The sequence below is a fragment of the Pangasianodon hypophthalmus genome, chromosome 15 (assembly GCF_027358585.1).
Source record: "Pangasianodon hypophthalmus isolate fPanHyp1 chromosome 15, fPanHyp1.pri, whole genome shotgun sequence".
NCBI classification, from domain to species: domain Eukaryota; kingdom Metazoa; phylum Chordata; class Actinopteri; order Siluriformes; family Pangasiidae; genus Pangasianodon; species Pangasianodon hypophthalmus.
The window spans coordinates 2,631,197-2,644,566 of NC_069724.1; the positions used below are offsets into that span (position 1 = coordinate 2,631,197).

The 13,370-nt window shown below is 39.5% G+C and overlaps 1 protein-coding gene across 1 annotated transcript; it reads left to right on the forward strand.

The window, feature by feature from the left end:
- The first annotated feature begins 288 nt into the window (after positions 1–288).
- On the forward strand, positions 289–9,407 carry klf5l (Kruppel-like factor 5 like). The gene is made up of 4 exons (XM_026938310.3): positions 289–601; positions 3,958–4,735; positions 4,891–4,950; positions 7,908–9,407. Exons 1-4 carry the CDS (start codon positions 467–469, stop codon positions 8,084–8,086), a joined length of 1,152 nt encoding a protein of 383 aa, XP_026794111.1. The 5' UTR covers positions 289–466; the 3' UTR covers positions 8,087–9,407.
- The last annotated feature ends 3,963 nt before the right edge of the window (positions 9,408–13,370 follow it).

Sequence of the window (13,370 nt, forward strand, 5' to 3'; positions counted from 1 at the left end):
TGTTATGTTTAATCTTAAAAATTAAGCAAATAAGCAGATAAACAAAAAGCTAAACTAAAAAGTGAATTACTTGATATGTCACAGTGAAGATTTACACATTTGTTTGACTACCTTAAAATGGCGCAAATCCTCAGGTAAAGCAAACACCTCCGAGCTCTCACTGCACAGGTGAGTTCCACCTCCACGCCTGTGATTGGATAAGAACGCCTTTCCTTCTCTGCTCTGATTGGCTGCCGCGTCGTGAGGTTCACTTTCTATTCGGCTACTTTACAACAGGTAAAGTCTACCTGATTGACAGAAGGTGGGTTCGGGATATAACGCACACCTGGACTCGGTACAAAAAAAAAGGCGCTGTGTGTGTGTGTGTGTGTGTGCGTGTGTGTGTGTGGGTTTTTTTTACAGCTTGTAGTGATTTAGGGAGCAAAAAAACAGCTTTTTTAAAGAAAAAAAACCCCTTGATATTAGGATGGCAAGCATAGGACTGGCCGTGAGCGGCCCGGGCGCGGAGGAGAGGGCGGTTTTTACGCAGCTGAAGCCCGTGCGGATGTCGAGCGCAGACGGCGGGGAGGACTCGTCCGTGTTCGAGGACGTCAAACCCACGGTGAGGAGCACAGGGACAGGGCCTGGCAACCCTGCTTAGAACTAAGCAAGTGGGAAAAATCCCCAAATCTGAACGCACACCTGTAGTGCTGAATGATCACCAAAGCTGTTCCATTTGGACGCAATAAGGCGCAATGGCTTGCTGCGTAATGTTTACTGCAGGTTTTCTGGTTTTCTCTGTGTAATGCAAAATGTACCTTCTAGTACCATTCTATATATTACTGTGGGTTGATTTGATTTGAGTTTATTAAGTGTAATAACGTGCAAAAAATAATACACTTTGCACACTGAATACATGGATAGCACAAGAAGGTTTTTTTTTTAAATTTCCACTGTGGTCCATTGACCAATTTTATCAATTACTACTAATACTATTACCTTTACTACTACTACTACTAACAACAACAACAAGAACAACAATAATAATAATAATAATAATAATTTAATTGGTGAAAAAAACAAACAAATATGAGCAAAATATAATCATACAATAAGACATATCTGGATAAATTCTCTATTTTCCTTATTTCATTCGTAATTCCATAATTCATATATTCTACTGTCACACTATTATTGTATACATCATATACATAATATGTGAGAAAACTCTTCACCGCCACTAAATTGCCCGGTCCTTACAGCAGAATAATGAGCTGGATAGCTTCTCATTGTGGTGATAACCTTAAATTACACACTGCACTGATGGTGATTATGGCGTAAATTGTATTTTGGGTTAAAGGCTTGTGTGCTGAAAGATTATGACATCAGGAGATGACAGTATGTGGTGAAACCTGTTAAAAAAAAGTACATACAAGGTTTGAGGTACCTAAATTTAATGCCTATTTTTTAGAGCTGATGTAAGCAAGGAATTGTGTATACATAAGCTTAACATGCTGCTTACTGTGTTTGAAGGGATTTCTGATATTTTACCAATTGACAAAGGCTAAACACATTTTATTGCTGCTGTTTGCTTTTGGAGTGTCTTCGGTTCTTGGTTCTGTTGTTTTAGATGTTGGAAAGTGGCTCTCATACTTGTGATTTCCGGATGTTATTTAGTCTTCTTTGGCACGTTTGTGTTCACTGTGCTAAATGTCTTTCTTTCTTTCTTCACGTTAAATCTAACATTATTCCTGTTATTATTTGTCATATAGCCTAGATAAAAAAAAAAAAAAATGCTGCCAGTGTTAATAGACCAAAATACAAAGTACAGAATCAATAGACTTAAACAGTCACAAGACTGATCTTTTATCTCTTCTTGCTCACAGATTTCACTTGCACGTATGACTAATGTGCTATCTATGTATAAAGTGGTGACATGCCACGTTTCCTGTAGTAATTTTGCCCTCCGTCTGAGTCAGTGGCCAGTGTGGTCATTCCAGCGTTAAGTCCTGAAGATCAGCCAAAATGGCTCCATTCCAAGCAAGTGTCCTGAAAAAGACAAAACAACTGTTATCAGTCTTCCCTAAAGCAATAAAACATCCTTTTTCGTTTCAAAGGTTCTGTTTTTCTTCTCTGCCATCCTTGCACAGCTTAACAGACAAGAAGCCTATCAGTGCCCTTTTATGGGCAATTGCAGATAAATGACCATCTTTCTGCATTCCTTTTGGCCATAAAGGACCATTAGGACAGAGACAAGATCATTTGTTTTGTAATTAGGAAAGAGATCTTTAAGCTGTTAGCTTAATATGTGATCGAGGCTGCCTAAGAAAAGCCCCATGCCGTTTGAAACAAAATAAGCAAGCGATCTGGATTTTATCAAATGAATTGTTTTTTTATGACGTATTTACATCGCTTGATTTGAAATATACTTCACTGCATTTTTTATTAGCCGTCTTTAATGGTTAATGCTCATATACTTTGCAAACCCGGAGGGTTTTTTTTTTAAATGGCAATGACTGTAGTTTCTCTGTTTTCCCATTCTCTACCTCTCATTTTCTCATGCTCTTCATCCTTCATTCGTTATCAGCCAGTGCCATACATAACTGCGTAGTCATAAATCTCCTCCAATCATTAACCCGTAGGATCTTGGGCCAGGGTTCAGGTGCTGTCTGTTCTTCTGAAATAAAGACATGATGCTTGGAGTGGGCACTTTGGACTGAAAGTGGGAAGAGCCAAGGTTACTCTCTCAGGTGCCAATTCTACCCCAACTTGGGTATAAATACAATCGCAGCACTCTTTGCCAAGTCTTAACTTCTAAAGCCATTTTCAGTTAATTAGCTGTTTTTATTTCCCCAATGCTGCTGTCCTGGCACTGACATTATTGATGTAGCACAAGAGGGAAAAAAAACTAGCTATAAATACTTCACGTCCAGCAGCACTGTGAGCGTTACATAGACATATGATATGTATCTGACCTCACAGTTTAGAGTATGAGGTTTTCTGTATTTAGTTAATATTTGTAGGTTGCCAAGGCAGAGTCAACAATATGGCATTGTTGACATAGGTGGCATGACAAATAGCTATACACAGAGATAATGTTGAAATGCTTGTCCTCTGGTGACTGCCAGTGGTCAAGAACCAAACGTAGTCAGAGAGCTTTTAAACAAATTAGTACGTCTTTGTGAGGATCTTTTCGCTTTCCAGCAGCTTTTTGTTTGTCTGGCGTGTTTTGGTAACAAAAAAGTTTCTTTTTTTTTTTTTACCTTAATGTTTATCATTTTTATACAGTGTGTAAAATAACAACTACATTTTAAAGATGTGCGTTGAGCAATCCTAGAACAATTACTTTAAACTCTGCAATGTTGTTTGTGTCACACCTTTGGGGAAGTAGAGTTTTATTGCGATCACACTTCTAAACTGCTCAAGGCATACAGTTTCGTGCTGTTCCTTTTTTGCACATGTTCATACCCAGGTTTCTTATCATATGTCATTGTTTTGGTTTTGCTTTTTGTTCCATTCCTTTGAGATTACCACACCTATGAGGTTGCTATTTACTCCTGTGCACTGCTGTGCACGGCTGTGCAGTTCCTCTGTTGTATTTAGCGTACCGTACGCCATTAAAGCTGGAAATGCTTGGCGACAATCTGATGGTATACAGTGCTTTAAAGTCACCAATCACCATCTTACAAACCATGTTTGAAGATTTAGCAAAGCTGAGTTGTTCTCTCCTCTCCCTTTCTCCTCAAATAATAGGTGTTGTGGTAGACGGGCTAAAGGGAGGCGTCTCATTCCTGACATGGCCAAAGACTGGGTCTTTAATTATTATTATGTACAGAACAGGCTGATCTAAAGTTAAAGGGACTCAAATGTGGATATTAGTGCAGTAATCATGGCAATAGAGCTTGCTGATTTGAACTAAAGTTGAAAAGTTTAAATGAATCACATCTTGCTTACTTCTTCACTGTCTGTTATTTTCAGAACCCAATGGAGATGGATAAATATTTGCCCCAAAACGGGCCTGTGCCATCCCCAACCCTTACAGACAAAAAGTACCGCAGGGAAAGTGCCTCCGTAGTGGACGAGTACTTTGCAGATGAAAAGCCAGCCCCCTACAGCCTCAACATCAACGTCATCCTACCCAACACCACCCATCTTCGCACAGGGCTGTACCGTCCAACCAAACCGGTGTCTCAGATCAAAACAGAGCCTGGGGCAGAGGCGCCCTGCAACATCCAGACACTCCCCAACTTCACGTCTGTCTTCAGTGTGCCACAGACAGTTGACAACCTGTTCATTAAGCCCAACATGACCACCACTGATGAGCTCCACATTGGCCCACAGCAGCCACAGGTATACCAGATGGCCATCAGCAGCAGTAACCTCACCTCCATGACTTTCTCCAACAGCCAGCAGGTGAACGGAGCGGGCAGGACCATGCTTAACCTGAACGCCGTGGCCCTGACCACACCATCGGGTGACTTTGTGATACCAGACCAGTTCTACCCGCAAGCACAACCCCACAGCCTGCCGCCCTCGCCCCCCAACTCACAACCAGGTAGCCCTGAGAATCAAGCCGAGCTGATTAACACAGTTCCTCCTCCGCCTTATCAGACCCAAATGGGAGTAAAGGTGGCACAGATGACCCCTCACTCTGTGCTGATGACTCACGGACAAGGCGTTCTCACTGGCCCCAGGTACAACCGAAGGAATAACCCCGAACTAGAGAAGAGAAGGATTCACCACTGCGACTTCCCAGGTTAGCTCTGAACACGTAATTGTGTTGTTTGATGAGGTGTAGTCATGCAGTACACTCTGAACTTACTATCTGGGTCACTTTTTGTCCACAAACTCAAGGTGTGGCTTAATAGCTTTCCACATTTTAACATGTTCTTTTTTTTTTCCTCTTGGCAGGATGCACCAAGGTTTACACAAAAAGCTCCCATTTGAAAGCACACCAAAGAACACATACGGGTAAGAATCTAAAAACACACACACACACACGCATACACAAACCTGAAAAGCTGCATTCGAGACGGTTGTAACTGCCTGACCACATGCAATATACCACCAACACAAAGCCCTTAGATGTATCAACAGAGAAGATGGCCCGGGGAAACGGTGAAAAGAATGAGAAGACAGAGGCGGAGGGAGAGATGAATTGCCTCTCATTTCTCACTTTTATGCACATTATGTCTGCGTGCCCGTACAAGCCCTGCACGCTTCCCCAAGGGGGAAATCATCGAGTAGCGGAGGAAAAACCTGTTCCTCCTGCTTTTTTTTCTGCGCCTGCCCTAAGGAGGGAGGGGTGAAAGAACGCTGTAGTTTCACTGTGCATAAGATGAAACCTAGTAGATCCTCTGCTTCTCAGACTGAGACTGAGACTGAGAATAAGACCTACCCCTCAAAACACCCCAGAAAAGGCAGAATGGCTCCAGCAAAGTACACCCCAGTAAGCCACAACTGCTGTCTAGTGATGCGTAAGATTATCGAAGCACCGCCTATGCTATTGTCTTGAAATAATCCCTCGCCCCTCTCTTGGTCTTATTGTGGGAATGGTAACTGGTGTGGAAGGATTCCCTTTTACCCTCAGGCATTGTTGCTTTGTTATGCCTAATGACAGAAACTGGAGGCTAAGGTCATAACACTCTAGGTTCAGGATGTCCCTATTCATTCTTAGTGCCAAGTTAGGAATGTTTTGGTTTTTTTTTTAATCCACTGAATTTGCAGATGTTCAAATGCAAAATATCGAATGCATATCCATGATCCATTATCCATCAGGTCATAAGTTAGCCAACTTTGTCCTGTTGAATTAAAGAAATACGCCTGTGCTGACTTAAGGGATGAAGTGGTACGATCCGGGCATTTCCTGATACTGTGCAATTCCTTAGTGAAATTGTCATCTTTGGTGACTGAGTGTGAGTTTAAGTGAGATGTATCTGAGAAAGAGTGCCATCTGATAGGCTCTTTCATCATGTGTACGTACAATACATACGTTCAGATTTGGACCTTCGGTTCATTCACTCATGTCATGATGGTCGAGACATCCTTTCATTTCTTGTTGAGGTTTGACCCAATCGTTGATCCCTATCGTTGTCTAGCTCAGTACTGATAACAGAATTGAATTTTGATGGTGTAACATGTCAGACACGTCGCCTGTGGTGACTAGAAGGGTTTAGTGTTTGATTGGAGGGTGTATAAACATTGGAATTAGTCAATGTTCCTAGCACTATTAAGAAGTTAAACTTGTCATTGACCTAGGCATGGTATTATTTTCAACCCTCTTTTTTTGTGCAGAGAACCTTATTATCTTGTTAGCAGCTTTGCCCACCCTGCTCAAACAGAAACCGTTGTTAAAGTCCTCCATGTTTACATGAGTAGCTCTAGGAGTATGTACTTTTTATCTTGTTGAGTAAAACCTCCATAAAATTGGCCATCTCTGTGAGTAAACCTCATATAGTTTTTAAGAGGACAGCATTGACATTGTCTTTAATATCCCATGCCAACTTTTTTAGATGTTAGTCAGTTCTGTTTTGTCCGTACGATCCGACAAAGTAGTAAAATCACTTTAAAGAGACGAAAGCAAACTATTAGAAGTGTTCTCTCCTTGTGTTTTAGCTTGTTAAGAGTTTGTTGCTCCTTTCTCATGAAGGTTCATTGTGTTTCTAAGTGCTGCAATAAGAGGGAAGCTAGAGATAATGGTTTTGACCCCAAGTGCAGGTCCAGTGTTTAAACAAATACACCTGCTAACACCAACCGTCCATGGTTAGCACGCCAACCTGCAGGTCTGTTCTTTCTCCAATAAACATTTGACCCCAAAGGGGCTTAAACCTGAACATTTTCACCCAGCGTAGAATGCATTAAGCTACTCTCAAGCTAAATGAATTCTCGTTATCAGAACTCAAATGTTTGCAAATAAATGTGTGCTATCGGGTAAAGAACGCTGAACTATTCCACATATAGTACAAAAGAAGCTGCTAATATTTACGAGACACACCCCAGAAAACAACACTTTACCGAGGTGAAAATACAACTAGAGGTAATCTGATGAAAGGTTGGCTTATTGCGTAAAATTCTGTCATATATAACCAACGAGTGAATAACGAGTAAGATAAATATGGCAGGTCATAGCACTTGAGATAGCATAAGAGACTTAACATTGGGCTATCACATGTAGACTCTGACTCACTTAACTTTTTGCCTGTGTGTAACTCGCACAAGCTTTTTAAATAGAGCCCATATTTTAGCATTTTAGACGAGCTTTATCATATCGCCATTTTAGTCGTGCTTTTTTTTAAAATTTATTATTATTATTTTTTTTTGAGCATGTACTTGTTGACATGCACTTCGAGGGAAACCCCGTCAGCATCTTATCAGCTAAAAACCCGTTTGTTAGCTTTCGGTGGTCCGAGGGATCGAGTCAGCAGGATTGTAGACTTCAGAACAGAACTTTCCCAGATGTTGAGATCTGACACAGCTTGTGTGTGTGTGTGTGTGTGTGTGTGTGTGTTTATGTTTACAATGAGGAACAGTTAAATATTTTATAAATACCTTTGGTTTATTTTTTCAAATTGTGTAGCCAGTTGCTTAGTCTATACAATCGTTATATGATAGCTGAAGTAACGTCATCATTTTAATCTTCGTCATGCATAATGAATGCATAATAACACCAGCGTGCTTACAGTAAAGGCCAAATCGTGACCTTTGTACAAAGGTTAAGACTGAACAGGTTAAGACAGAACCTATAAAATTATGGTCATGAAATATTTTTCCACTTCCTACTACAGTCTCCTTTCTTCTTCAAGTGAGATAGATGATAAATGTCAGTGGGACTTTTCAGCTACTAACTTCCTGTTTGGCCCATCTGATCAAAGCAGAGATTTGTATCGTAGCCTGTTATAGAAAACTTTCTTTTTTTTGTTATGTTTCAGGCGAGAAGCCATACCGCTGCACTTGGGAAGGATGCGACTGGCGTTTTGCCCGCTCAGATGAACTCACAAGGCACTACAGAAAGCACACGGGAGCCAAACCCTTCAAATGTGTCGCATGTAACCGATGCTTCTCACGCTCGGATCACTTGGCGCTCCACATGAAGAGGCACCAAAACTGAGTTGTCCCCCCCCCCATCCCTCCCCCTCCTCCCTTTTTTTTTTTTTTTTTGTAAAAAAAAACTTTTTATAATATTTGTATCATGTATATGTTTCACCATCTTCACAAAGATCAAACATGTTTCTCTAAAAAAAAAAAAAAAAAAAGAGCTGCCAATTTCTGTCTGACCACCATTTTAGCTCTAGGACTAGTAGACTGCTTCAAGGAAGACAATGGAGTGGAATCCACAGAAATGAGTTTATTATTTGTAGATTACATTTGTGCAACTGTATATACTGTATGTATCTGAGTGCTCTGTGTATAATATGTTGTGAAATCTGTAGCTGAAATCTTTTCCACTTTGGTCTGAAAGGTGTCAGTACTATTTTATAGCAGAAATGGTTGTGAAAACAGGTTTTGCTTAAAATTTGATCATTGTTTCTGTGGAATTTCCCAAGTTAATACAGCAGGATAGGTCATTGTTCATTGATGAGTCTAACCTACACTGTTTATATTGGGATTTTTTTTTTTTTTTTACTTCTCTTGTATAAGAATCTCAACTTATTTGCTAAGGAGTTGAGAGTACACAGTTGAGTAATGTTTGCTTTTCTCAGACATTCGTATCCATGGAAACAAACCATTTTATGAGTAGCTTGAGCAAGAAACGACAGCTCTACCAGATCAATGTGTTCTTCTCATAGTATAATGTTAAAGAGATTACGTGCAGGATTTAAGCCAAGTATTTAACAATGCTAAATATGCCTATATTAATTATTGACCAACCTGTGTCATTTGTCCCATATCAAAGCCCCGGTTATCATGTCACAGTGTATGTGCCAAATTATTAAGAAAAAAAGATAAGATTGTACAAACAAACGACAAGTGGTTTGCGTATGTGAAATGAAATTCCTTGGAACATTTTATCAACTGTTGTGAAGTGACATCACATTTAACTCTGGTCAATACCGGAAGAACAAATCTCATCTGTACACTCGACGAGAGTGCCTCGAACACCATTGCTCATCTTTATTATCCCTGCTTTTAAGCACTTCCTCCTCAAGCTTTCCGTGTGCCCGTGTACATTTCCTTTACGTACGGCACGGAGGGAACTCTGATGCACCATGACTTACTGTACATAATGTAGTTAAACTCAAAGTAGCTTGTAAATATTTGTTCTCTCTTAAGCTGATTCTCTTTTTATCATGAACAAACGGGAGTTGTTTTGAACAGGTATGAGTTGGTCCGTTGTGATAGCACAGATGGACACGAATCATTTTGTATTTTGTTGTTTGAATATGGAAATTCTTGAAAATAAAAACACAAATCAAACATTGTAATCTGAATGGTGTTTATTTTATTTATTTATTTATTTATTTATTTGCATATTTGTGATCTTCACTTTTTTAGTGAATCTACTAGGAGATATTCAAGGATATTTCTGATGAAATAAATGCGATAAAGCCTTTTGTTAAGTCTTCTCGACTGAAAATTAATGGCGAAGTCTCCAAGTAGTTTCTTAGCCAACTTAGTGAGGTATTAAAGGACTGATTGATTGCCTTAACTCGAGTTAATTATTACCATAACCTTGAATTTGGTTTTAAAATGAATTCGTTCCACTCTGTGGTGTTGTAAATCAATAAATTTTTTAAAAATGCAATAATTTGACTTTTAAAAAAATGAAATGCCTTGAGACAAGTATGAGATGAAAAGATTCTACTTTACTTATTGAACTTTTTGAATATGATAAAACAGTGAACTGGTTTGTAGAGGACAAATGGACAAACGCTTAGACAGTTTGAAGAAGAACACAGCTGGGTGGAGCGGGGCTTAGCTTAGTGAAAATAATAATTATGCCATCTGCCAAAATGGTTTACTGATGAGATTCCGCAAACAATAAAAGGTGATTAGTCAAGTGTGGAGCCACCCTTGTTGTTATAGTGATACACTGATACACTGTAGCATGTGTACAATAGCCAAACATGACAATTATAAGATGAATGAACAACTACACCCTTGTTATTTTTTCTTTTTCTTCTTCTCTCTCTCTTTTTTTTGTTTTCTCTTTCAGACACTTTTGAGACACATCAGTGCAGGTATGTATTTCTTAAGAGGAAAAGTCAAGCTCTTTGTGTTACGTCCTGACTGATGAGTTGTAAACTGTTCGTTGTTCATTCCTATGGCCTTATAAGTGATTAGAGCAACTTGAGAATCCAGTTAAAACTTGCCTCGTGATGAGCTTCACTGCACAATAAAAGAGGCTTTTCAACAAGGTAACGATACAGGTGTGTTATAAATATACACACTTTAAACCCTGTAAGCGCTCAACACAGTCTCCTGGATGATATACAGGTACATATACATTTTTTTTAACAAAAGCACATTCACAATTATTGGTACTTGTCATGAACAAAATGTAACCGAAGCACGTTCGCACCTAAACCTCGGAACTGGGATATAAATATGAGTTGACACAAAAGCTAAATTCCCTTAGACATTCTTCAACCATGGGAAGGACTAGCGAATACATAAAGGTAATGAGACAAGTGTGCTGACCTTCATAAATCAGGCAACGGCTATTAAAATGGCACCAAACACTCACGTGGGTTTGGCATTAAAAGTATGGTGGTTATACGGAAAATACCTTAAAGGCCCTGGGAACCTTTTTATGATACATATCATCATGGACTCCATGCAGGAGCAGGATATTTTAAATTACTGCGTCTGCCAGGAAGTTACGACTGGGTCATATGAATCTTCCAGCAGGACAATTATCCAAAACAAAAATGATTCACTGTCCCCAGAGTCAGGCTTTTGACATGGCCGTCCCAGTCCCCTGACCTATAAACGGATTGAAAATTGTAGAATGAGTTGAAAAGGAGAGTCCACAAGATAGGATCAAGGACTCTCTCTGGAGGATCTGGAGACATTCTGTATTGAGGAGTGATCTCCTCAGTTTCCCGGTCTGTAATCTCATCATACATTATAGGAGATTCAGGATTATAAAGTACTAAATGCACAGGTGCCATTTATTATGCACACCATACTAATGCTCTCAGAACAGCCTTAATTCTTAGTGGCATGGATTCCATAAGGTGGCCCAGTTCCCCACACCGTTACACCATCACTAAAAGCCTTAACTCTTGACACAAGGTTAGGGCCACCAATTCATATTGCATTTGCATCGAGATTCATCAGACTAGGCAACAATCATGTCCTGTTTGGATGAGTCTGTGCTCACTGAAGCCTCAGATTCCTGTTCTTGGCTAAAAGAAGTGCTACCTGATGTGGTCTTCTGCCGTTGTAGCCCAGCTTCCTCAAGGTTCGGCGTGTTGAGATGCTTTTCTGCTCACCACGGCTGTAAAGTGTAGTTGTTTAAGTTACCTTAAAAAACCTTATTTTAAACCTTTCCGTTAGCTCGAACCAGTCTGGTCATGCTCCTCTGACCGCTCTCATCAATAAGGCATTTCTGTCCGCAGAACTGCTGCTCACTGGGTGTTTTTTGTTTTTCGCACCATTCTGTGTAACCTGTAGAGAATGTTGTGCATGAAAATCCCAGAAAATTTTCAGCCATGGTCAAACGTTACAGAAATCACATTTTTTTCCCCATTCTGAAGTCTTGGGTACTGAAGCGCTTGACCTGCATCTGCATGATTTTATGCATTGTTCTGCTGCCACATGGTTGGATAATTTCATGGTTTGTTTTTTAATTTTCTTAGAATAAACTGACTTCAATAAAAATGAAGCATCTTTACCAAAAAGTGCCAATAATTCTGGAACTAACAATAATGCACATATCTTGCGTATAGCATAATACACCTCTGGCTACACCTCTAACCTGTTTCCTCTTCAGATCGTCCTAAGTTTCTAATGTGCCATAAAAGAGTTAATCATTCTCCTACTACTAAAGTGGTGGAAGCTATAAAAACTGTTTTGACCTTTTTTTTGTTCAGCTCTTGGGGACCATAAACATTTAGCTGAAAAGAGCTTCACAGATTCCTACAAACTAAAAGCCTTTTAGCTAAAATGCTACATTTTTTATTACTACACACATTTCTTCTTTATCTTTTATTATTTTTGTTAATACTACAACTACTACGAGAATTACAAGTGCATGTGCATGGGAAATATAAACTGTAGCTTATTAACATGATGGCGATACAGCTAGAACAACATGAAACAGAGTTTAAAATATGCACAGGTTTACACTGGTGAAGGTTTGGCAAATTCATAAATAATTATTATTCTCAAAAGTGCAAGCTGAGGTAGTCTGAAAATACAATGTGATTTATGATTGAAAGAAAGTATACTGTACGTCTTGTTGCTTTTTCTTTAAAAACACAACTGGAAGTAGTAAACAAATCTAAAGACGCATAACTGTAAACATTACAGAGATCACAATTTCTCGGAAATGCACATTGGGCAGAGAGTGTATAATGCATGAAGAGAAGTAGAAGTGAAACTGGAAAGCAATTTTGGAGACTTTGATCCTGAGCTGAATCAACACACGGGACAAATGAACATGACGCTCCCTCTATTGGTCACTACACCGAACTGAAGGACATGACAAAAGATGTCTACATGCCCAAAATAGGATAATAGTGTACTAAATAATATATCAAAATAATACACCACTTATGACCTATTATTATTTAGTACAATAGTAAATGCTACCCAATAAAGTCTTAAAATGCTACTCATCCACTGCGCTTTATTTTGCAAGTACGGATCCATGTGAGGTCCAAAATCCTGAGACTATTAGTGAAAATGCTTCTTGCAATTTTTCATTACAAATGTTATCATCAGCAATAATAGGAATCCAATCACGTCGCAGCAGTGCAATGCATAAGATCATACAGATACATGTCTTCAGAATGGGGGAAAAATCTGATCTCTGTGACTGGGCTGACTGTAGCATGGCTGTTGATGCCAGAAAGGCTGGTTTGAGTATTTCAAAATCTGCTGATCTCTTGCGATTTTCCTGCACAACACAATAGTCACTAGATTTTACACATAATGGTGCAAAAAAAACAAACAAAAAAACCAAACAGAAAGCATCCAGTGAGCGGCAGTTCTGCAGGCGGAAACACATTGTTGACGTGAGAGGTCAGAGGAGAACGGCCAGACTGGTTCAAACTGACAGGAAGGCTAAAGTAACTCAAATAAGCACTCTTTACAACCGTAGTGAGCAGAAAAGCATCTCAAAACACACTACATGTCAAACCTTGAGGTGGATGGACTACAACTGCAGAAGATCACATCGGGTTCCAGTCCTGTCAGAGATGAACAGGAATCTGATGCTACAGTGG